At 45.9% G+C, this 26666-nt stretch overlaps 1 protein-coding gene across 6 annotated transcripts in view; it reads right to left on the bottom strand.

The window, feature by feature from the left end:
* Fhip1a (FHF complex subunit HOOK interacting protein 1A) overlaps window positions 1-26666 on the bottom strand; it is a 233038-nt gene that overhangs the window by 45899 nt on the left and 160473 nt on the right. For 5 of the 6 annotated variants that reach the window (XM_047566954.1, XM_047566953.1, XM_047566958.1 and 2 more), the window contains 2 exons: window positions 20619-20777; window positions 18704-18790 (listed from right to left, as the gene is read on the bottom strand). The exons of the other annotated variant lie outside the window; for it this stretch is intronic. In XM_047566954.1, coding sequence (XP_047422910.1) covers window positions 18704-18790; window positions 20619-20777 — 246 coding nt within the window. The remainder of the gene's footprint in view (window positions 1-18703; window positions 18791-20618; window positions 20778-26666) is intronic. 6 annotated transcript variants of the gene reach the window in all.

The following is a 26666-nucleotide window of genomic DNA, read 5'->3' as shown; positions in this document are numbered from 1 at the left end:
TCCCCCCTTCCGTGGGTGGCATGGTCCCACACCAGGGACCAAAGTCTGGCGAGAGGAATGTGAACTCATCTCTCCTACTTGCCACCTCACCGGGTGCCCTGGTGCGGTAGGACTCCGAGCAGGGGCCCTCCAATCCCTGGCTTTCCAATGATTAGAAAAGAAAATTCCCACTTCCCATCAACAGAGCACAGCCTGGCTACCATGTAAGAAGCCATGAGGTTTGTGGCAGGCACAACTCAATGGCTCCCCAACATCCCTTTGCCCATTCTTCCTTAAGACCCTGACTTGATAGCATAAAAACAAAACCAAAAAATGCTTCCTTTGCCGCTAGACGTGGCTGTCATGTCCTGGCCGCGAGTGATAAACAGAAGTGGTGTGTGCAGCTGGGAAGGACCATTCAAGGGAATTTCCCGTTACCTACAGCTAAACCTTGTGCAAGGCAGTAGGGCGTTTCCGCGAAAATGCTGGCTTTGTAAGTAAATTCTAACAGATCTCCGCCCCACCTTTAGAGCAGCGCCTGGATGTAGAGGGTGTTCAGAATGTCTGTGGAATGAATTAGTAAACGAATGTTTCATAATAAGACCAGCTAGTACGTGCGGCTCATCATAAAGCAGAAGTGGAACGTCAAGATCAATCTAGTCGCCATTCTCAATAACCCTCCAAGCATGACAGTGGTGTTTCCAAACTTCTTTTAACCATGACTCATCATCAGAAATAAACTGTACAATAACACACAATACTCTCCAGTACTCAGTACAGCACAGTCTGTGATTTTCTATTTTACTCTATTTCAAGTGCTAATTGTTACCTACTGCATTGACTCCCTAATTGATTAAATGATGACTTTGAAAACGCTGTTTAAATAAATATATAATTACATGGATTATACATACGTCAACTTCTCTTTTCTGTTAACTAACAAATAAAGAGTCAATGTCAACAGTTCATTTTTAATTCAAAATCTAAAATTCAAAAAACATAATGAAAAGCTGCAGTGGAACAAATCACCAAAACACGGTGCTTATTTTGTTGATAATTCTGCACAAAAGTTAAACATATTCTGAAGCCATGAGAACTCTGCACCCAAAGCAACTCATAAAACTGTCCTGGGAAAGGCTGCTGGGACCCAGGTCCCAAAAGCAGCTCAGGGGCTTGCGATTCACCTCCCGCCTCCATCCACACGGGAGAAGGGCAGTCCTCTCCAGGACTCAGCCAGCCGGCGCCTCCCCAACACTGGCTGCGGACGCTGACATCCCCCTGCTGGTCCAGCACTCACCTTCGCTGATCTTTCCCTCTGCTGACCAGGGAATCACCAATGAGCCCCCTTCCTAAGCCATGATGCTCTCTGGTCTACAGATAAAGACAAAGGCATTGAGCGGGGGGAGACAATGGTCTGCAGTGGGAATATGAGACGCCTGCGTTTCACCCTTGGCATCCGGGGACCACAGCAAGTCAAGTGATCCCTGGGTGTCACCAATGCTACAGGCATAACGTCAGCCTGATGCCTCAGACCAGCGTCCTCGGCTGCCCACCACATGTCCCAGCTGGGCTCGGACATGTACTGAGTCTGTGTCTGTGAAAAGTGCCTTCCTTCACAGACTTTGGTGAAAGCAGAAAGAAGGGAGGCTCTGTAAGCCAATGGAAGAGCACCTGGGACATTTAAGGACCACCTAATGCCAGGAGAAGCCACCACCTAAGCCTTCTGTGCAATCTAATGTCAACGAACTGGAAGACCGTCTGTGCTGTGGCCTTATTTCTCTCACAACCACGAAGCTTGAAGACTCTGAATATTTCTTTCCAAATTGTGAGCCTTCGTTTCTCAGCTGTGAAATGATAATGCTGAACCAGATGGCCTACCTTCCTGCCTCCAAAATTCTGAGGTTCTCTAAATCCACATCAGCAACATAAAAACTAAGAGGAAACGTTAGCTCTTTGCCTTGGTGATTTTATTTTCCAGCATAACCAACACACTGCTCCATTTTAATGGAGGGAGAAGAGTGCGCACCACTTCTTTTGCTACATTTATTTAGCCAACTGCATGTTTACTGAGTGCTTTGCATGTGTACAATATACGAGCAGCTGAGGACAAACTGAAGAAGTACTAGAAGCTTCTGTCTCTCAAGGTCTTGCCGCATGCAGCCGTCAAGTTTCACTTAAGGACACAAGGGCTGAACATGTGGTCCCACAGGGGAGTTTGATGGTGGCATAGAGATGAGAGCAATCAGTGTGCACGTAACTGCAAGGCCTTTACCAATGAGGGCCTTGCACAGGGACTTTATAGATGGATACATGTTGGACAGACAGTCTGGACAGACAGGGAGTAGAAAGGCTGATCCAGCAGGAACTAGAAAATAAGAATGGGCTAGCGCGGTGCACGCCTAGAATTCCAGTGGCTCTGGAGGCTGAGGCAGGAGGATCGTGAGTTCAAAGCCAACCTCAGCAACTTGGTGAGGCCCTAAGCAACTTAGTGAGACCCTGACTCTAAATAAAATACCAAACAGGGCTGGGGATGTGGCTCAGTGGTTGAGTGTCCCTGAGTTCAATCCCCAGTACACACACCCCCCCCAAAAAAAAAGAGAAAAAAGGAATGGACTGTGCAGATGACAGCGACACTGATCTGACTTTAGATTTGCACTTGGAAATGGTGAAGAGTAGGAATAGCCAGAAAGGGGCCAGATTAGATGGGGTTTTCAAAACCAAACAGGGAGTACAGGTCATCTTCTCAAAGTTCTTCAGTGTGAGAGTGACATTTTGACCACCCTGCTCATTGTTTTTTTTCTAAGTGTTAATTATGACTTCCAAACTCGCTAGAACCAAGAAAGGCTCGATTTTTTTGTTAGACCTGATAGAGGAAAAGGAGGTCTCCAATTCTAAGGTCTCCTCCCACATGCAGGACCTCCCAGCAGACCTCCTGGCCTCTCAGCCTCCCTCATTCTTCCCAGGATAGGGGAGTAATTTGCCAGGTGAGTGAGCTGGGGTGGAGCCTGCCCTTCCTCTCCCTGGGAGCCAGGCTCCTGGAAGGAAGGACACATTCTTCTCTGCTCCCCACACCGGTTTCTCTGGCGTGTGTAGATGCCTCTAACTCTGAGGTTTAATAGAAGGGGATCTTGTCTGCATGTACAAATGCAAACCCTATTCTCCAGCTTTGGTTTTACTGGTAATAAAGACGCTATCTGACTGGTCCATTGGCCTGACTCATTTTTAATATTTCCTTGGGAGGAGGGCCCTTAACACCTTGATTAATCTGTACTGACTTCCTGAAACTGCACTGCAGGTCCCTCAGCTATGCAAACTCAATTTACATGGGTTCACATAAATGGTTTCTTTGTAATCCAGGCTCAGTGATAGAGCACTGTCTTCCAGACTCTGCCAACTCATGGCAGGTGACAAGGTAGCCAGAGAAGCTCATGGCAACACATGAGCAATCCGAACAGGGAACCCTGTACAGGAATCCAAAATTGACAGTTGTTGTATCCGGGCCCTCACCACCCTGCAAGTCACCTGTGCTGCAGGTGCCCCTCCTGTGCTCAGCTTCCCGAAGGTCCAAGCATTCCTGCGTTCCAGAGCCCCCGCACCAGGTGTGACGTACACCTGAATAATCACCATAAATCACACTTCCCCCTTTCCCACTAACCCTCTTCCACACTGTTTAAGTGAGAATCTATATTCTCTTCCCTCTGGGTGTAAGAGCAGGATATACACAAGATGAGCGATCACTAAAATGAATTCTTCTATGGGAGTAACTACATTCTAAGCAGTCAATATGTGATGAGATTCCAAACAACAATGTATTAACTATATATGTTACTAACATGATAACAAATACACTTTTCCCAGCCGGGCTCGCTCAACACCCCACTGCCATCCCCCCCAGAAGGACAGCTGGACACACAGATCATGAAGCTACCATTTCCAAAGGACAGGAGGAAAGGTGTTGTTTATTACCATCGTCATTAATTGCTTCTACTAATGGCAGCTTCAAACATAGCTACTACTTTCAAAGTCTTGGCTCTGTGCCAACCATTGTGTTAGGCGCTTTATACACATTATCTAAGTTAATTCACCGTGGCCTGTCCAGGTAGGTATGAGGTGTGTCAGTCAACTTTTTGTCACTGTAGCCAAAACACCTGACAATTACAACTTCCAAGAAGAAAAGCATAATTTGAGCTCACAGTCCATGGTTGATCAAGTCCAGCACTTTGGACCCAAAGCGAGGAGGAACATCATGGCATTTCGTGGTAGAGGAGACCTGCTCACCTATATAGCCAAAAGCAAAGAGAGAGGGAGGGAGGATCCGGGGAAAGGCACGATCCTTAAGGGCATGGCCCCAGTGACCTTCTTATCCAGTCATGCGCCACCTGCCAAGAACTGCCACGCAGCACAGTACCTTAGTACTCCCAAGGTACTAAGTACTCCCACTCACAGTACCTTAGTACTCCCAAGGTACTAAGCTATCAAATGGATTCATCCACCCATTAGGTCACGGCTCTCATAATCTAATCGTTTCACTTCCCAACACGGCCACATTGTCTCCCACGTGAGCTTCTGGGGGTCACCTCTTATCCAAACCATATGTTAGCATTCTTATACATAAGAAAATAGAGTCAGGCATGGTGGCACACACCTCTAATCCCACCAATTCAGGAGGCTGAGGCAGGAGAATGGCAAGTTTGAGGCCAGCCTCAGCAACCTAAGAAGCCCCAGTCCCTGTCTCAAAATTAATAAAATAAAAGGGTTCAGGATGTAACTCAATGATAAGGCACCCCTGGGTTCAATCCCCAAAGAAAGAGAAAGAGGGAGGGAGGGGAAGAGGGAGAGGGAGAGAAAGGAAGGAAGGGAAGAAGAAAACAGAGATTTGAAATTTTGCCCTGAAAGTACAAAATAAATGGCAGAGACCAGATTCGAACTTAGGTTCATCTGATACCCAAAGTCACGTTCCTCATACTATTTGGAGAAGACGTCAAGATGAGAATCCTAACCATTTCCTGGCATTCTGGATCCCTGCTCTCTGGAAGCAGCAGAAATCTGTTGGAACTGCACGTGCGCCTCAACTATCTGGACCGGGTAGGTCAAGACGCGGTCTTCCGTGTGCGCTCGAGCTGAGGGGCTCAGAGGACTCGCCCCACTCCCTCCCGCCCAACGACCCTTTTCAACCAGCTCAGCCACATTTGTCTGAAGGGACAGGGACAGATCAGGACCTTTACTCCAGAAAACAGCCTGTCTAAAAACTGCTGGGCACCCTACTCCTGGAAACCATAGAAACAAGCAAAACGTGTTTACTAAGCCAACAACAACAACAAACCCTTTCCTACTGTCACTGGACAGGGCCAACAGCGTAGAACAGGCCATTAAGACAACACACCAAGCTGCCCCTGACTTCGGCAATGACCTCTGGCCTCACTGCTCCTGCCTGGCCCTGAAGCCCTCGCAGCCTCAGATCTGGGTCCTGGACTCACCCCGGCAGCACCTCTGAGAGGCGGGAAATGGAGACAGTCGCCACTCTAACCACAGCCAGCGCAAGTCCTGCTCCCTGGCCCCCAGGAGGATGTGGGTCAGCAAATACAGGTCCCCAACACTGACGTCGTTTAGAAGTCATGAAACACACAACTCCACCAACTCAGTTTGGAATCCAAAGCTTCACAACACATTTTTAATGAAACCACACAGCAGCCTGGCTCCATGTGAGAACTCCCCAGGGAGCTATTCAAAAATAGCCATGCTCCCGGCCCATCCGATCCAGCTAAATCAAACCTCCAGGAAGGGTTGGGCATCCCTTGCTGGTTCTGACATGCGCAGGGCATGAACCATGACTGCAAGGCTTCCTGGAGGTCATTAGGGTCACCAATTATACTACTCAGATGCCATTTAAGATTCTTCTGATGAGGGTTAATAAAGGTATTTTCAAAACCTGTTTTGGGCTAAGCAGTGCTTTGTAAGCCTCTTTTCAAAAGAAACCTGGGCCCAAGAGGCTGATGGGCATTTCAGAGCGCAGAGCCAATCAGAGCTGAGAGCCCTGGCCCTCCCTGCCCACTCAATCAGCAAGTTCGTCACTTAGAGATACTGTCTTCTACCACCTGCATCATGAGACAGACATTTTCCAGAGTCTGTGTGAAAAGACTTAATACCTCTACTGAAGGAAAACAAAGGAATAATTTGGAAGCTTCCAAAAACTTCACTTATTCAATTGGGTAGGAGAATACTGTACATTCTTGAGTCAGTTAATTGTCCAAATGAGCACTCAAGCAATTCCCAGGAATGACAGGATTGACTAATTCCCAGCTATGGGGAGGCCTGTTATCAGAAGAACGCATGTTCTGAATTAACAAGTGAAGGCATCTGAGCACCGAGCACTGGCTGAGAAGACCCGGTTGATGTGGTCACCCGCTGCCTGACCCTCCTTCCACCACAGAACAAGCAGCACGGTCGAGAACGTGCCTGCTTTTCGCACTGTGAGGTCTGAGGCGAGTCTGCCTTCGCTCTGGGCTGCCAAAGCCATTCTCAAGACGGAAGGGTTTCCACAAGAAAATCTGCAGGGTCCTTACATAAAAATATTGCTCCTCTCTGCTTTTTAAAGGAGGGCCACCAAAATATTAAACCCGAGAGCCTCTTGTTAGGTCCACTAGATGGTGCAAGCTCTCCTTTCCGAGCTTTCTTACCAGGAGGAAAGGACATTTAAAAATGAGCGTTGGTGCCCCCAAGCAGCCCCTGCACTGCACAGGAGCCCTGAGAGGAGGGGTCTGCTCTAGAAGAGTCTTTCTTTCTTGCAATTAATAAAAGCATGAAAATCTTTTTCCAAATTCTGCTTTGGGAGCTCAGGAGTTAAATTTAGGCCACAGAAGGAATCATGGATCTAGAATTTAGCTCAAAAGGGCTTGTGGAAAGAGATGGAACTGAAGCCTCAAGATCAGCAGATCTGGGATTGGCCAGAGGTGGTCGGTCATCAGCTACGTAAGTGTCACGTAGCTCTCTGGTCCTCAGTATCTTTTTCTGATAAAGCTAGAAGTAGCCAATCTCTGGAATTAAGTCCAGAATTAAAATTCTACAAGTGATACATAGCAGACTACATTTCTATCTCCAATTTAATCTCTCCATTTAGATTTGGCAAGAACTTTAAACACAAAGGATATGTTTCATGAAATCCATACAGTCTGTGAAAATTTTATGAACTAAGATGTTATTAATTCATTTACTGAAAAATGCTCACAGAAAGCTTTCTAGGTAACTCTCCCTGGGCCAATGCCATGCCAGGCAATAAGGACAAGGGACAAGCAGGAGAGCCTCACCTCTTCTCCACACACACATGGCTCCTCTGAGGAACAGAAATCTAATGGATTCTGAGGCTCTCAGCTCTTAAATTCTCACAAACAAAACTCTCTCTTCACAGAGGGAAACTGGACAGGGACATCGACACTTGGGGAACCCTGACACGGAAGGCAACCTCGGATTTCCGAGCATGTTGGATTTTCAGGTCTAGGACACTCAACCTGCAGTGTTGTGAAGCATTTAACATGGGTATGGAGATCAGGTGGGCTTATTCAGACAGAGTGCCACCTGGGTAAACAGCCATGGCAATGACCTATTATTTTGTAACTTGATATTCCATAGGCAACTCACACCAGAAACAGTAAAGTTTAAAGCCTCGTATTATCTCATTTCTGCAAGTGGAGAATCCACTTCAAATGGGATTCTTGGAGCCATCACTGATTCTCTGGGGATAATTTTTGTTCATTTTCTCTCTGCTTCTTTCTATAAAATATCTAATCTTCCTTTGTACTTTTTCCTGCAATATGTCTGGAGTCTGGCTCCCTTTGGACTTTCACACCAGTCAGGAGCTGTCGCCCTTGCAGACAGCCAGCCCTTGCCTGCGGCCAGTCCGCAACACTCCTCCCTCACCTCAGGCTTCTCCCACTCCGGGTGGCCCCAGAGGACCAGCCATCGGCACACGCACACACCCTACCTCGTCACCATGTCTAGACTCACACGTTCATTTATTTTATTCAAGAGCCAGTACCCAGAATCTATGTGACATGTGCTAGACGTGCTGCTGTGACATCCGTTCAATGAACGGGTGACCAAACCAGCAGGTGCGGGCCCTGTTCTCAAGGCGTGTCCCACCGGGTAGGAGATCAGGATCGTGCGAGGTAACCTTCATGACCGTGAGTGTCCCTGTCCCTGACAGACTCCAGGGACCTGCTGAGGGACTGTCCCTGCCTGGACTGGTCAGGACGAGTTTCAGAAGGAGGTGGTCTGAGGTCTGTGCACTGGAGGATGAGGAGAATCTGGATGCTCCAGCTGGAAGGGAAGAGTTCTCAAGTGGAGGGCCTTCAACCAGCGGGCTGTTCCGCACTCAGACCCAGCGAACAGTCCAAGGAAGCTGGAGAAGGGAGCCCACGGAGAGGGAGTGGGAGGAGGGATTAGCCCAGGAAAAGATACGGACAGCGGTCGCACCACGTCTACGCCTCTCAGTTATTTCTCCTAGTATCTTCATATCTGTAGTTCTCTATTTCCTCTTGGCAATAAGCCAAAGTTTATTAATTACAGATCAATGAAAGAGCTATTTAGTCATGTGAAACTATGAGTTTTCCAACAAGAATAAAAGAAAAACAATCCAAAACTGTTACATGCAATAAATTGCAATAGCTCTGTCACATAAGCTGGACTGCTTCTCAAAACTGTATTAATTCAACATAATACACCAAATGAAAGCAGGATACGACACACACTTCTAGTTTCCAATTAATAAATCAAGTATTTCCAAGTCAAACCCTCTCGCTTGTCGCTAAAATCTCCTAGCTCTGTTTAATAGCTGGCTCTCACTGGACAGAGCAATTATTAATTTAGTCTGTCTAGAGCTGGCCTGCTTAATATGATTTCTTCAGTCCAGGTTGAATAGTGCTACTGCCGTTCCATGCTACATAGCTGCGGGCCCACAACAGGGCTAGGCCTTTTAATCACCTCGTTCGACTGCAATTACTGGCCAACTGCAGTGATCTTTACATCTGGCCGCCCTGCTTCCAGGGGACTCTTCTGTCTAAGTCCAAGTTCATGAGGAGGCAGAACAATGGTCTGCCACTCCCACTGCAAGCTGAGCCCGGCTTCTTAGTGATGGCCCCGCAGTCACCACGGGACACCCACATAGGACGCGAACCACAGCACAACACAGAGGGACAGCCAGGCACTTCGGGCTTCCCTGCTGGGCTCAAGCACCAACAACCTGCGCAGTTTCCCAGTCTGCTTGGTGGCCCTACAGGGAAGGCCTGTCCATCCCGGAGCCAGCTGGAGGCTGTGGAGATGACAGCAGCAACTTATAAGACTGACCTCACTACCCCAGGACACCACTGAGACCGCCGGCACGGTGCACCAGGCCAGTGGTCTAGGGCCAGGGTGGGCAGGTGGGCACCTTTCAGCATGGTGAGGGCGGAAGCTTTGTAAGTAACTGACCCACTCAGGCATGACTAAAAACAGACAGCATTCCATATAAACCAGCACAGCTCAATGTTATTACAGGACGGGGACTGGTCCCTAGCAAAATATAGTACAGACAACCTGATTCAGGAGCCTTGAGGGATTAAAAACCAGGGGTTAGGAATGTAGAGAATGGGCTTTAAAAACCGACTTAGTGAAATGCATAAATAAAAGTACAGAGACAACGGTTAAGAAGCAGCTGCTCTGCTCGCTCCTCACCGTGACATGAGGACCGGGGCACTCCCGTAAACTCCGCGCCCAATTATAGCCCATTAATATTTTATTATAACGGTAATAAAAATTTGAAGATAGTATTTACTCGCTCTTAAAAATCTTCAGCCGTGACTTTCACTGGACAGAAAAGCCCACAATACCCAGCCAGCGAGAGCCAAACTGGCCTCGGGTGGAGTCCCAGACGCCCTGCCCACATGCACACTACCGGTGAGCTCGGGGACAACTCACAGTGTGGCTGTCCTCAGCCTCTCGGAATTTCCATCTGTTTTCCTCAAATCCCCCCAAAACTTGCATCCATCAACTCAAGTCAATAAGCTATGAATTATTGAGCTTGCAGGAGGCAGGTCATGAATATGTATGCGCGTGTTTGGGAGGCAAGGCCGCAGCCCACGTGAGCCTAAGACACAGGCCTCAAGGAAACGCTGAAGCTATTCTACTATTCTACCGAGTGCGCTGTCCAAGCCTGGTTTTAGCACACAGGAGACGGTGGGGAAATTGGGTTTTCTGGTGGAGGTTTTTGCTCATTTTTCCAAGCACACTTGTATGGAATTATTTGCTGAATGAAATGCACCTGCCTGCTTCGCTGCAAAAGTCAAAGGCACAGGCCTTTTTGGAGGTCATGGTTTTTACTGCTAATGCCTCTGAGCTGCCGAAAAGGACGGCGTGTAATTATTCTCCCTTCCACCCACACCTTACGGTCCCCTTGGGGTCTCTGCCTCCATCTACTAAAGAACGTCCCAAACTTCTGTCCTCATTTCCCAACATCTTCTAAATGAAGGATCCAAAACAACCCACAAGACTGAAGATCTTCCTAGTTCACAAGACCACTGACTGAATACCAGGACCGAGCCCAGAGTTCCATTTGGACCACGCTTTCCCATCCAGACACCCCACAGTCCTCTTCTCACCCTGCGAGAGCCAAGGCAAGCACTGAAGCCACCTTCAGCTGCACTGCCAACCACCTGCTGGTCTCCCGCCAGCCCAGGACCCCCCCTCAGCAGATTCTCCAAGCTTCCCACGCCAGTCAAGCTATTTCACTTATTTTTATCTGCTGCTCCTCAGCTTGATCACTGCATTCAAATAAAAAGTATGTGATAACCCTTTCAGTAAGCCATCTCCATCTGTCTGCAGACTTGCTTCCATTATTATTATCTTTGAACATTTACTGATCACCTAAAATACACGGAATGCCAGGCTATCCTGTGGACTAGAGGCCGACCATCTTTTTCTGTCAAGATACAGAGAGCAAATATTTTCAGCTTTGCGGATCTAGTCTCTGTTGTATATTCATTTTGTTTGTTTTAAACAATCTTTGAAAATATAAATATTCCTTTTTTTAAATTGTAGCAAAATACCTATAACGTAAATCGTCCTGACCATTTCTTACATGTGCAGTTCAGTAGTGTGAAGTACACTTACAAAGTTGTGCAACCAACTCCAGAACTTTTTTCATCTTGCCAGACTGAAAATCTGTCCCAACAAAACAATAATTCTCCATTCTCCCCATCCTCCTGCCTCTGGCACGCACACTTCTACTTTCTGTCTCTGGTCTGACCTGGAATCATGAGGTCCTTTTCCTTCTGTGACTGGCTTATCTCAAGGTTCTCAAGGTTGCTATGTCCATATTGTACCAGGTATCAGAGTTTCCTTCCTGTTTAAGGCTGTATAATATTCCACTGTATGTACTTACCACATTTCATTTATCCATTCATCCACTGACAGATGTGAAACCCCATTCTTAACTCTCAGGATACAGAAAAACAGGACACAAGCTACATCTAGCCCATGGGCTGTGGTTTGTCAAACCCTGCTCTAGAGGCATAAGAATGAAAGGGCATGGACCACAGATACTAAACTTCCTTAATCCAGGGCATCTCCAATACATCGGCGGTTTTTCACAGCCTCCCTACACCAAAGAAACACCCAACCAAACATACCATTGATTAAGTATTCAGAGCCATACAGCTGTGAAGTCCTAACAACTCACCTGATGTGCACTCAAACCCCGGCAATCAGACTGGAACCTGCACACCTCATTCCAGTTCCACAACAATTTTTATGTGACACCTGCTTTTAAGTACAGCACCTACTCCAAATCCTTCTCTGCAAAGGTTTGGCTACATTGAAGGGAATGTATATGATTTGATGGGGAAACTGCAAGCCATTTTGAGCTCGAAGTTCCCGTGGGGTCCAACAGATGTCACTGTGTTTCCCTCACAACCTGAAAACATCCCAGTCGCAGTGGGTTTGCAGAAAAGCCCCAGGGCACCTGGGCACACTTGCTTGGGAACCACAGATATGGGGCTTCCAGGGTTTCCGGAGAGTGGGGACGCAGGGTCAAAGAAAATGCATGGCTGATGCCAGAGAGGCACATGTACACGGTGCTCAGGGACGGATCGGGCTCCTGACCCGCTTCCTGCTTCCTTCTGTTCACCACCACGCCTCCCAGACCCCAGGCCACACGTGTGGTCTTATGTGTCACCACCAGGTTGTTCCTGAGCTCCCTGCACTGCTCACAGTGGTGGTAGGTGTCCGTCTGCCTCGGGAATCGAGCCGGCCTCCTCCCTGCTCTTCTGCTCTTCACCCCACGGCCTTTGCCAGCCAGGGCTCCTCCACGCGCCTGCCGGCCCCCACAGAACCCCTCCCTGGCCTTCACCCTGTGCACACACCCACCCCCAGGCTCACCCTCTGTGCGCCGCGCGCCCCCGCCCGCCCTGGCCCCTTTCTGCGGCAGCACTTATTCTAGTCCTTGCCTTCAACATATCAGGCTCCAGGGGACCAGCGAGTGCCGGGCTCCATGGAGACAAGGGGTGGTGCAGAACCTCCACTCTCCACGGGGTCTGGTGGGGGGCTTTGCATGTGGAGGTGGCCTCTGAACAAACGATATTATCCTTTTACTGCATGTGAGATGGCAGGGGTTGTCCTGGAATAATTACGGGGATTCCTCTGCACATCACAGTACAGGATTTTTCAGAATGTGCTCGTGTTTGATCTTCACCACCTTCTACAGAGGAAGGAGGAGTATTAGTAGCTTCATTGTGCTGCTGAGGAAACAGACTCAGAGAGGTCAAAAACCTTGCACAAGGTCACACAGCAGCAAGCAGAAGAGCCAGAACTAGAACCCAGATCTTCTGACTCACAGTCTGGTGCTGACTGGTGATACACCCTGCCTCTGCCTGAGTTCACGTAATAATAGGCCCGAGCTGCGGACGGTTACCTGGGCGTTAGTGGATCTCCACTGCGTCTTCACATCTGATATGTTGTACGCATTTCCACCTGCCACATTAAGATCTAACTATGATTTTAAGTTTATGTACCCCTCTGGATCTCCTCTACATCTTCCCACCCTGCTCTGCACCCCGACTGACCGCTGGGGGCCAACTCTTTCCAAGGTTCCCTTGCCATCTGACTTCCACTTGGGTTCACGTAATGGGGTTCCAAAAGGAGACCGGAGCAAGGAAAGGCAAAAAGTTGGGCATTTATTCCGGACCCCCTCTCTGAGGGGTTGCCTCAGGCTGGTGGTGACCCGTGACTGAAGTTCACGGCTCTTATCTGGTGGCCCTTTCCATATAGCGTTCTGGCCCGTTGCGTACACATTCAGACCTACGGGAGGTTACCACAGTGAATCTGCCCAGAAGATGGATTCCTTAACACTCTTACCCTCAAGAGGTGGGGTTTGTGCCTCCCCCTTGAAAGCGGGAAGGTTCTGTGCTACTTTCAACAACAACAACAACCAAATTGGCAGAAGTGACCCTGTTTCAGCTTCCAAGGCCAAGCCTTAGGAGATTGGCAGCTTCTACCACACACTCTTGGAGTCCTTGGACTTCAACTAACACAGGAAGCCCAACCAGCTGGGGGAGGCTGCCCTGCTGGGCAGAAGCCTGTTACTCTCAGGTTTTCGTTGCTGTGACCAAAACACCTGACAAGAGCAAGTTAGAGAAGGAAAGATTTGTTTCGGCTCATGGTTCAGAGAACTCGGCCATGGTCAGCCGCTCCAAGGCAGAAACATCACGGCAGAAGGGCCTGGAGGAGAGCTGTCAGCGCTCGGCAGCCAGGAAGCAAGGGGGACACGTCCCTCAAGACCACTTCCTCTAACCACGCCCCGCCTGCCTGTGGTTCTCACCGCCTTCCAGAAGGTCCGTTCGATTTATGAATCCATCGAGGGGATTAAGTTAACCCACTGACGGGGTCAGAGCCCTGAGGACCCAACCATTTCACCTCTGAACACTGTACGCTGCCTGACACAGGGCTCTGGCTCTGGGAGGACATCCCAGATCCCAGTCACAACAAAGCCCAAGCCAGGGAGAGGAGAGTGACGTCCAGCAGGCGTGACGCTGTGCAGGCTCCGGACATCACAGAGCAGAAGTGAGCCTCCCCACCGTGCCCCATGCGAAACCCGGAACCAGAGCTGCGATGTGTACCAATGATCAACGACCGTTTTAAGGTACCAAGTGTGGGGATGGTTTATCACACGGCAATAGAGCACTGAAGCACCCTCCCGTGTAACGAGGCAGTGCACTTATTAGGCTCCCCTCACTACCCAAATTGAGTGCCACCTGTTCCCATTGGGGCTCTGACTGACACAGTACAAATGACAGTCATCAGAGATGGGACTCTCATGCTGGACTCCCAAGAAAATGGCAGAACTGCACTCCTCCTGAGGTCGGCTGTAGACTGGTGACATGCTTCGCTTTAGACAATGAAATGTGAAGAGAATTGGCAGGTGTCACTTCCAGGCCAAAAGCTTCATGAGCCCCTGGGCCCTTCCCTGTGTTCTCTCCCCTCTGACGTTGGAGGGGTGATATTAGCTGCAGATGATGAAGGCTTTTATCAACCTGGATTCCTGTGTGAGGCTCACACGGAGAGAAGCTACCTACGAACTCCGAGATGCAAATGAGCTAAACATTTGTGACTTGGGCACCTAAGATTTTGACCTTGTTTGTGGCTACGTTGTAATCATCGTGACTGACATGATCAGCTCCTCTGTCAGGAGGATCCTGACCAAATGACCACTAGGGGTCCATTTGGCTTCTTGAATATTCTGCACAGCAGGAAGGAGGTCTACAAAGTTACGTATATGTGCCCAGCTTTTTCACGTTTACAATCAGGAAAACCATGGAAACCCCTCTGGGGCCTCCAGCAAAGGGAGCCTTACTGACCACTTGGGATCCGCCCCACGTGTGCCCGCAGGCTGCTCCCAGCCAGCGAAGGGGAGAGCAAGGCAGACCCGCTCCGGGCAGGCCCGGCCGCCTCCTCCGGCCTTCTCGGATGGCGCGGCAGCCTGGGACACTGCCAGCTGACCTCCCTCGTTCTCTCCTTCACTGGGAGAAGACTGGACTTCCCGTCTGGCACTTCTCCCAGCCCTCCCCATCTGGATTCCTATTTTCTCTCACACCTGAAAGAAAATCCTGCGCACTTCATCCTATCTTGGTGTCTGCTTCTCTGAGAACCCAGGCTAATGCCGATGAGCATTCAGCTTCGAAATATTAGCTTTGACAAATTAAATGCTGACACAAGAAAAGGAGGGCTTATTGGATAAGGTCTGTCCCATTAATCTCAAGTAAAAAGTAACTGGTTTTGTAGAAAGTGAAATCCATGCCTACGGTGAGTCCAATTCCTTATTGCCTATAATAATACGGCATTGTTTACTCCGTGTGACCTGTATCAAGTATGACTTCAACCTCTCTGAAAAATTCCCCCTTTCCCAAATGGTCAGAATAAGCTTCCAATCCCTTTTCCAAAACCCCGCAGACGATGTGTATTTTCAAATTCAGAACTTTAAGAAAAGTAATATGTGCATCTGCCACATTTGATATAACATCCCCAGGAGGTCTGGGGATCATACCGATCATCAAATATAGCCATATTTCTTCCACAAAACACATAAGTATTAATACAAGTGGATTAAAGTAAACAGCCTTGAGATGGTTCAGACAAGGCTGGACAACAGATGAGCTCGACAAAGGTGAGATTTTAGGCCAAATGAATTAGAAGAAAACATTCCATTTCCAAGTTCAAGTTGCAGATGAGGAATTGTGAACCCATATATCAATATTTCAGAAAACTATGAAACCCTTTGAAGGAAAAAAAAAAAAAAACAGGTACACCTTTGTATTAATACAGAATAAAGGGCCACCCCACGCTGGATGAAGAAAAGCACGTAATGGAACAACCTGCAGAGTCGGCACTGCGTGACACAAATACAGAGCGGGGAGGAGAGAGGACCCCACCTTTACCGGCAAGCACTCCACTCCCCACCTGCCGCCCGCCGTGTTTCATAGCGACTTCGTCCCTAGTTCAGAAATGTGGGAATGCCCTGTGTGGGTACTGACTGTGAGGTGGGAACATTTTTAAATGTGAAGTTATTTACATTATTTATGAGACAGAATGAGTTCACTGTCACCTGCCTGGACAATGATAGGTCACGAACACGTTAAGTACAAATGAGGGACTGAGGGCACAAAGCAGATTTATTCAGACAATTAAGGTTCACATGTCAGCAGCGGCCAGGAGCCCAGACTTCCAGGGTCCCTTCTGCTCTCCAAGGAGAGGATGCGGCAGACAGGCCACAGTTGCTCCCTCCGGGACCCCTCAAGAGTCACCCGGTTGGGGGCATTTGTTCCTCTCCCTGTTCTGCCACTCATGGAAGGTGGCATGCTTTCCTTTTTAATTCTAAATGATAAAACCACAAACAAACAGAAAAATGGAGGACAGGAAGAAAAAATTAATTAAGGAGGGAAAAATTCAGTCTTTGTTCTCCCACGGTGCTCAAATAGCCCTGGGAGAAATTGTCTGCAATGGATAGAAGTTGAAGAATCTTAATTAGGGAGCTGCAAATTCAAATCCAATACAATTTCATTCATTTTCTATAGTCATTATTGGCTCTAGGTTTTGGGGGAATTTTTTTTCCCAATAAAAGTATTAGCTTCACAGTTTTAAAATACTCATATTTTAATTGTAGGCATAATTGAGAATAATATCAGCTAAAATATAAAGTGCTATGTAAAATGTGAGTTAGCTATTAGTCTTTTACAAACCACTGTCCGGGAAGGTACCAGGGGCCAGCGCTCTGTTGGCACTTGAAGAAATATTTCATTCACGTGTTGTTTTTTCGACCCTGGGCTAAGGTTCTGTGCTCTGCACTGGAGATACCCAGAGAACAGGACTCATGGAAACCTTGCCCCCAGAAAGCAAGCATGATCCTGTGCAGGCAGCAGCACAGTGACCGAGGGGGTGGGTCTGTGCCGAGTGCAGTGAAGAAGGGCAGTGGGTGTGGCCGGTAAGACCCTCCCCGTGGCGCTGTGAGGTGCAGCTCCTCCTCAGCTGTGGTTGAGGACTTGTCACTGTACTGAGCTACAATCAGCCAAGAGCAAGAAGTCCTGGTGTGCTACTGCACGGGAGGGTGGTAATGGGTAACAATAAAGAACTGTACATTTCAAAGAGCGCGCAGAAAGGCTTTTGAGAGTTTTCCCTATAAAGAAACAATAAATGAGAAGATGTCGGAGGAATGTTTAACCTGATGTAAACATTATGCAATGAACACGTCTATCCAAACATTTCATGGGACTCCGCTGATGCACTAAAGAGAGTTGTCATTATTTGTAACATTAAAATATGCTAATTATAATAACATAAATTGTCCTGAACAAATAGTAATTATAATAATTGTCACTATTATAGTAATTATTTTGTCAATAGGTCAATGAGGAGAAGGCAGGAATAAATGAGGAAGAAAGTCCAACCGTGTGGGACAGCATATGGGTAATTACTGCAAAGAATTTCACCAGCACTGCCGTATTCCTCTGACGCAGAAAGCACCTCCACACGGAGGCTCAGAGACCTTCGGGTCCATACACTCACCCCATCCCCCAAACGACCCAATACCGACTGACAGAAAGACGGCATCAAAACAAATGCAACATCTGTATTTTCCAAAGATATTGCTTATATTTTCCAAGACAGATCCAATTTCACAGACTTGGTCCCTTTGTGCCCATAAACCACTAAAAATCTCAGTGCTTTGATATCTAAACCACATCCAAGATTATCTCTTGAACCTAGAAGCAACACAAAAATCCTAGTCAGATCAAGTTCTCTATTTGTTTTGGAAAACAGGGCCTCGAGACTCAAAAGACACTGAACTTGAGAGAAACATCTTCCATCAAGACCTGCGCTCTATCTCAGAAACCCCTCAGTACGCGAAGCAAGGCTGCAGTCAGGTATTCTTGGCTTCTGTAAAAAAAATAAGAGCCCGTAACATGGAACTCCAGCAGGTAGAAAGATGAGCATTTCATCAAAACAATCTACGAGCTGCTCCTGGTTTCTCTTCCTACCTGCAGTGGTAATTCCAGAAACCTGACAAAAATCCTATGAACTAAATACTACACAAGTCTCTTCACTTGGCAAAGAGAAAAAAAAAAAAAATTAGAATTCTAGGTCCATGGGTGTCTCGTAACAGCTCACAATGGAAAAGTATCAGTTGATTTATTATATAAAATGAGAGTCATAAGGAACTCAGAGCTGCACTAATGAGCCAGCCAGCCTTTGATGGGACCTTAACTTGGCTTCACTTTAATTTTTGCTGCCACAAAATTGTTATAATAGAAAATCATGTTCTATTAAGGAGACGGCAAATCCACGACACGTGGGCAACCACTGCCCCTCCCCAGGCAACCCACGTCCACCGTGACAGACTTGGCCTCAGTGGAGAGCTTACAGGGTTCAAGCAGCCTCTGCCCCACACTGAACAGGCACAAGAGCAAGGGCCACCTGCCGACGCTCCTCTAGACTGACGACCTTACTTGACGTCCACAAGGCTGTACTCCACCACTTCCAATGCCAGGGCTATTTTTAAGACCTGTGTTTGACATTGCTGAGAAGTGTAGATGCAACGGAAGGCAAATGGGGTTCAGGCCACCGTGGAGCCAATTACACCGTGTTTACCCTCCTCAGTGCTCATCAGTTTATATAAACAGACAGAAGATTCCATGAGCCAATCACTGACCTTGTGAAGAGCAGGAGCCAAGACGGGCACCAGGAATCCATTGTAGATGTAATTGACAAGCTGATTGCGAATCAAGGGATGGGCCACCTGGGACAAAGGCAGGCAGTCGTGAAAAAGTTCAATCTTCAGGACTTAAAATCAAATGTTTCTGTATACATGCTGAATGCAAATGAAATCCCAATTCTGGCCAGTTAGACAGTGTTTAAAGAATAATTCAGACTTCACACTGCTATGTGGTTTTTTCCAAATGGTTTAAACCAGTATAAATAGCTTAGCTGAAACTGGACTTTTAAATTCAAAAAACAATGGTAATTTTTGAAGAGTCAATTTAGGAAAATTTAAAAAAAGAGTGAGACAATAAATGGAATATATATAAGGATTCATAAACTAAAATTAACAAACTGGTAAGTATAAATCTTGCCCCTTAACTTCCTCTAGAGCCCATCTCAACTTGTAACTAATTTAAAAAGACATAACTGTCAAAACAGATAATTAAATATACTTATTTTGCTAGCAGAAAGAATTTTCTCATTTTGAAGTTACATTTTCTGGTAGTCATTTATGCTAGAGAGGAAGGAATTTGGAAAATATTTTCAGGGGATGCAGCTGTAGCTCAGTGGTAGAGCACTTGCCTAGCATGTGTGAGACACTGGGTTCAAGCCTCAGCACCACATAAAAAATAAATAAATATGAAAAAATTTAAAAATATATTTTCATTAAAAAAAAAGACAATGTTCAAAACCAGAAAACACTGGAAGTACAACACTTTCCATATTTGATTTTCAAAATATATTCAGCATGAATAAACCTTTACCAATATCTACAATAACTAACCTTTTCAGTAGAATCCCCAAAGAAAAATTCTTAAAAGCACTTGGCAGGCTGGGGATGAAGTTCAGTGGTAGTGTGTTTATCAGCAGGCACAAGGCCCTGGGTTCAGTTCCAAGCACCACAAAACAAACAAACAAAAAACACACACATACATACACACACATATTTATGGCTTCAATTCCAAAATATACTATGAAATACATAATTTTCCTATTCTTTGCCATGCCCATTAGTTTTACCTCTCCAAAAAATAAAAGTAAAAGGGAAAAGGGAAAAGCAATTCTAGACAAGTGATCCATTCATCTTATATATAAATAAAACCTTCTTTGACTTAACAATAAAAATGAAATGGAACGAAAGTAATTTACTTGCATTTTCTTCCAGAAGCTATTTCTTTATTTGGTAGATAAACAGATTATAACTTAACATTTTTCACCTTCCAATCACCATAAAGAAACTGATTTCTTAATAAATCCAATATTAAGGCAACATTTATGCTGTATAAAAGTAAAACATTTTTATGAAAATCTACTACATCCTTAAATATATATAAAATCTGATTTTTATTGAAAATGGTAACAAGGAATCCAAAGGTAAAAATCTAATCAAGAAGCCAAATATACAAAAGTTCAGTGGCTGTTTTTTTTCCCCTAAGCAGGCCAATTTCAAAGCAAATTTAATTTGTGTTGCTAAGAAGATGGTTAACTTCTTCTAAATTCAATTGGGATAACAATATTCTTTATGTGGTATGCACCATTAAGCAAAATAAAGTGTTTTCCTTTGTAGACTCCTAAGAAGACCTTGAAGTAAAAAGTGTTATAATTTGAAATACTTAAAAGTCTAAAAATATCTATTTAATGAGTCAGGCACTGAACTTATTTTTGATGGGTAAGTGGATAATCAAAACAGAATTAACACAATCTACAGAGGAGATAATCTACTCATTTTTTCCTCGATTGAAACTTCCCAGAAACCTACAAAACTAACACTTTTGCTCATTCCAGAGCAGTGGGTGGGCTTAAAGTAAGGCGCCCATGCTCCGTGAGCGTGCGCCGAGATCCGAGAGGGCGCCGCAGGGCCACACCTGTATGACCGCGTTGCAGAACTCCAGGGAGTTCAGGAACTGCACCAGGGGCGGCAGCGGGAGCCAGTCGTCCTTCAGCAGGCAGTGCCACTCCTCGCCCTTCTCCTCCAGCTTGGTGGGCAGGGAAGAGTAGAGCCCACTGAGCCCGGTGGCGAGCACCTGTGTGCAGAAATAAAAACAGAACGGTCTTTTCCGAAGTTCCAAGCTGCCACGAGAAGTCCCGGATGGTACCTATTTTCTAGGACAAAGACTAAACTTCAAAGAGCAAGGTGGTAGCGGATCAGCTGGCGAGGGAGCATTCAGCAGGTGGAGACGGCAGGGAAGGACCAGAGCTACCGGGTCACTGCACACGTGGGTGACAGCAGTTCCTGGTCCCTTACGTGCCAGGCACCATTCTGGGCTGGGGGTGAGAGAAGTGAGAGGGGTAAACAGATCAATAAAAAGGACTCCTGCCCCCAAGAAACTCAGGAAAGGGACAACCTCACAAACAAGATGGTGCAGTACAATACACTGAACAGAATATTCCAGGCTATGGCGGTAAGCCTTGGGGTGGGGGGGCCAGGACAGAAAGTTGCACAGCTAGGAACCACAGGGAACCTTACAAGGATTCCTTGCAAATCCTTGCAAGTTGAAGGACATGACTGACACATGTTTTCAAGTTACAAAGCACTTTTGCACATATTATCTCAGCTCATCTTCACAAACAATGGGAAGGAGAAAGAGCTGGAGGGTGGGATCAGTTAGATGTGACAACAAGAGTTCAAACGGAGCTGATGTGGGTCCACACCGAAACATCAGCAGGAGGAAAAGGGAGAAGAAATTAATTCAAGTCTCACGTGTAAGGTGGCTATACAGGAGGGTGACCTAACCATGACATCTGGTGTGGTTTTCTGTGGGGTTTTGTTTATGCAGTGCTGGGGACGGAACCAGGGCCTCTTGGCAAGTGCTCTGCCACCAAGCCAACACATCAGATACTGTGAATCCAGTGCACCAGTGGTTTTCTTCCTCCCTTAGTGTCCTGATCCAAACATCCAACTGACAATATTTGGGCTTGGTAAGTGAGGGTGAGTGGGAACTCCAAACTGTCATGTTATCCAACTTGGTCATTAGGAAAATGGTAATGCCTTTAATAGAGACAGAGATGAAGAAAAGGAACACACCTTGCTGAGAGCTTGCTTATTTTATCTTCCAGAGTGAGGACAGAGAAAACAATGAACTAACTGCACAGGACTGGAAGGTGATGCTAGCAAGGCAGCACCTGAGACATCCCGATTGGGAACAGACTGGAGGCAAGGAAGTCAGCTCCAAAAGGCACAGCTCTCACACAGAACCTCGGGTTATGAAGAAACCAAATGGGATGAAAACATTCAAGGAATTATCCTGCGTTAGGCCCAGAGAGGAAAGGGGACATGCTCATTGATCTCACAGCCTACTGAGAGCCGAGCGGGGAATCATGAGAGTGTCAGAACGCTCAGAATACACCGTGGGAAATGTGTGATGTGTGGGTGTGCCAAAGGTCTTAACCGGCGGGGCGGAGAAGGTTCTCTGAAGAACTGATGCCCAGGCTGCTGAAAAATAAGTCGATTCAGCCAGAAGAAGAGTGGCAGAAGAAGTGTGTTCCAAGCAGAGGAAACGACATGCACAAAAACTCACGAGGAGGAAGAAAAGATGGTGTCCTCCAGGCCATGGAGCTGCACAGTGCTGCCTGAGCATACAGTTACAGGCAGGCAGAAGCAGCAAGGTGATTAAGCACCAGATCCTGCAGGGTGCACAGGCCAGGATGGAGAGCCCCAGGGACAGTGGGTCTGATGCTTGGAGGAGTGCTCTGGGCTACAGATGGCCATTCGAAGCCCAGACGTAGAGGGCACCTCAAGTCATACACACCCCAGAGAGAAGGAAAGGGAGATTTAGACAGAAGAGATACAAAACAGCCCACAGAGGTTGACACTAGAAACAGAAAGACAGAAGGAAGACATGGGCCTAGGTGCACTAAACTAGAAGGAAATGACTTTTACAGGCCTGTGGTGGCCTCTCCTTTTCCCTAGTGCTGGCCCAAGGCACTCTTTGTATCCCCTGCTCACCCAATCTGACCTGTTCAGTACAGTTCACATCAGAAGCATGAATGATTTGCCAAGGATGCCGAGTGCAGTCCTTCCCAGGAGGAACACACCAAACACAACAATAAGAGTACAGACCTGGGGGGTCTTTGCCCAGAGAAACCAGATGAAGCCGCCAGAGGAACTGGGAAGGGTAGGGGACACGGTATAGGATCCACAGTGCAGAATAGAGGTCAGGGAGAGAAATGGGTGAACCATCCCAATACTGGAGAAATCAGAGATTATATACATTTCTCTGTTCCACTTCCTAGTAACCTTTATTCACTCATCTATTCACTCACACATTTAAAACAAACACACAAAATACCAAGCACTTAACTTGAGGCCAGGTACTACAATAAGTACAGAAAATGCACTAGTAAGCAAGATAGCAGCTTTATCTCTTTTTCAAAATTAGGGCATTTGTGGTCCCAAAGGAAAATGTCACCTATTTAAAATACTTAGCTCCTTGTCAACATACCCAAACAAATCCCTTTAATTCTGATTTTGAATGTGACCCAGATGAGTTGCCTGTTGTAAATTAGAAACCTCTGGCAAAAGAGAACAGAGCCCAAAAGTTCTCCTTGAAGAGAAATCTAATCTTGATGCCACGTTTTAAAAATCAATTACATTTGCTAACTCATGCTAAATTAACCACAGAACAAAGGCTTTAATTCTGCGTACTCCTGATTTCTTAACCACTTTGAGGCTTTGAAGATGAATTCATAAAGACAGGCTTAATTTGTCTGACTAAAAAGCTGGGAATAACTATTCAGTATATCAATATAATTACAGCAACATTAATTTTCAAATTACATACATCAGTGACAGTAATTAAAAATAACACATACCTAATACTCACTTTTTAAAATGAGTATTCTAAAAAGGGCATGGCTGAGAGGCATGCAGAAGGAAGCCTGTCCAGACGGAGGGACGCTCCTGCAGGACACACCTGCACAGAAGTGACAGCTGGGTGGGCAGTCCTGCCATGCTCCTGCCACTACCAGGTGGGGCAGGTGACAGCCCGCTATCTTCTTTAGAGTGGCAAAGGTACACGGGAAGAGATGTTCTGCAGAATAGAGAATTCTGTAGTCTTGAGAAGGGATTCCACATCTTTACTGCTATTTATAGCCTCCCTTCTGGGGCTTTGCCTGGAGTTGGGATTCATTCACCCAGATCACGCATGGTTCCAGAACACGGCCTGCGGGCCTGGCATAGGCGAGGGGGAAGGAGCAGGGCACAGTCAGAGCAGGGCACAGTCAGAGCAGGCGAGAGGGAAACGACCACCCACCAACTAAAGAACACAGGACGGATGAACCGAATGCCACCCTGAGGGATTCATAGTGCTGGGGGAAGAGAACCGGAAAAAGCAGAGGCCACCACAGGTTCTGGGCAGTTTCCAGATTCGAGGGCTTAAAACCACCATCTATTTACTGTCAAATTTTTTAACTTAAAAATGAAATTATAAAAAATTCAAATATTTACATATAATAGCTAATTAAAAATAAAGCCCATCCACTATTTTAGCCTTTTGACTCAGAAGACACACACACACACACACACAAAACAGTAAAACATTGTATTTATTCCCAACACAGTAAGTATTAACTCAATACTTTTCATTTACCTCCCCCCAAGAGTATCCTTAAAAGAAACTAATGGCCACGTAAAACCACACAGGCAAAAGCAGACAAAAGGCAACAGGACCCCTGACAGCAGGGCGGTATGGTCAGTGCTGAGACCACGGGTTTTAGGAAAAGACTAACGTGGTTTTGAGACAAATTCTGCAGTTGACAGGCAGTTATTAAAGTCCTCTAAATCTCAGTTTCCTCACTGAGTTCTTGCAAGGATTAAAGGAAATAACGCATGTGACCAAATTAGCCAAAAGGTTTCCGCATAGCAATGTTTCCATAGTGATATTTCCACACAGTAATGGAAGGATGACAGGGAAGAGGACAGACACAGGGCACTGAACAAGTCAAGCGACTTCCATCTCTAAACAGCTAATGGTACCCAGTTAATTCTAGCAAAAACAAAGATTTTCAGCAGATGGCTGGAGTCTGAAGCTGGCAGCAAAACACCTGGTGGAGACCATTTGCTACAACTTCCAAAAATAAAAAGCCTCATAAATTCTGGATATAGGATAAAAAACTTTCTACCTGCGGCTGTGTACCTAAAGGTCACTTACTTCGATTTGCATTTCTTGATTTATGTATACGAGGCTATTTTCCACATTGGCCAACCTGTAACAAATGGCATGGGCTTAACTATCAATATTTGATGGAAAAAAAAAAAAGTGATAGGGTCATTCAGTCCCCAAGCATTTGTTGGCACCAAATTGTTCTCTTGAGTATTCTTATTCTCCTGGTTTTCTTGGGAAAGCACATCTCCAGATAAACAGCAGCAGAACCAGTCAGCTCTCCCTATCAGCTACGAGCTTCCAAAAGGGGTCCAATTTCCTCAAAGAGTCATTACCTCCCAACAGCCTGATCCTAACACACTCTGACAATCATACTAATTAGAGAAAGCTTTTTGTCAACTGTGGCCCTTAGCTGGATGGGTAATAGAGTGTGCTTTTATCTTCAACATAAAGGGGCCTTTATTTTAATTATGTTGTCAGATGTAATTATAGAAAACTGGGCACAAAAGAGATTATGGGATCTATCCTGAGGGGCAACTTAACACAACGAAGCTCGTCTTCCATCCTAGCAAACAAGGTCAGCTGGAGAGGTTGTTTTCCCTCCAACTTTAATGGACTGTACGACGTTGTGAAACACGTTTTTATAAAAGCAACAATCACTCAGTGAAATCTGCTGGTAACACAGTTAGTGGAAATCTGAACATTAAAAACATGCCCCACTCTCGTCCCAATGTATTTTAATTTTTAAATTATGAAAAGTTACAAATATGCGAAACATAATAGAATTAAAACCCATCCCCAAGACTAGATTTTTAACATTTTGTGGTATTTTTTTCATAGCACTCTATGAATAAAACATCGCAGGCTGTGAGAGTACTGAAGCGGCAGAGTGTGTGTGTGCTTAGTACGTGCAAGGACCTGGGTTCAATCCCCAGCACCAAAAAATAAAGTAAACCAAACATTACAAATAGAACCTAACCCTACTCTAATCCATTCTTTTACCTTCATCCCCCAAAAGCAACTACAGTCTTGAACTTAGTAAATATTTTTCTGTGCTTGTTTTTGTCATTTTACTGTATATATGTATAGATCCAAAAAAAGTAGGCATTATGATTTTGTGTTTTAAAAAACTTAATGTAAATTTTATGTAAAAGCCAACATACTACATGGAACCTTTAGCTACTTACTCATTTTACTTAACATGTCTAGATTTTCTGGTCTTCACATGTGTAGATGCAGTTTACATGCTAAAACATGTGATTCATTCTGAATGCTGAATAGCATCACATTGATGTACAAATAAACCCATTTGTTTATCCTTCCTTTCATCTATTTCTCTCTTCTTCAAATCACTGTTCTAACATGTGCTAGATTTTTCTTGGGCAGATACCCATAAGGTGCAGGTTCACAGGGTACGTAAATATTAAATTTTACTAGATATCGTTACACTGCTTTCTTAAATTATAATACTAATTTGTAGTCATAAAAGTCGCTCATTAGTAGATGTCTCATAGTTAACCTCGATGCTCAGCATTGGTCTATGTCTTCTTGCAGGTTCAATTTGCACTTCTCTGACTCCAAGGAAGATAGCATGCTCTCATGTGTCACTGGCTTTGGTGTCTTCTCAGGGGACATCTATTCACATCCTTTGCTCAGTTTTCAAATGGGTTGTTTCATCTTTTTCTTCCTAATTTGTTACATTACAAATATTTTTATATATTATGGGTACCAACCACTTGTAGTTACGTTCATTGCAGTTATTTTCTCCCACTCTGTTTTTGTTCTTGATTCCAACCTTTTCTTTATGGTTGG

The sequence above is a fragment of the Sciurus carolinensis genome, chromosome 10 (assembly GCF_902686445.1).
Source record: "Sciurus carolinensis chromosome 10, mSciCar1.2, whole genome shotgun sequence".
NCBI classification, from domain to species: domain Eukaryota; kingdom Metazoa; phylum Chordata; class Mammalia; order Rodentia; family Sciuridae; genus Sciurus; species Sciurus carolinensis.
Note: the sequence above shows the minus strand (reverse complement) of the source record. Positions and strands in the feature narration are given on the sequence as shown.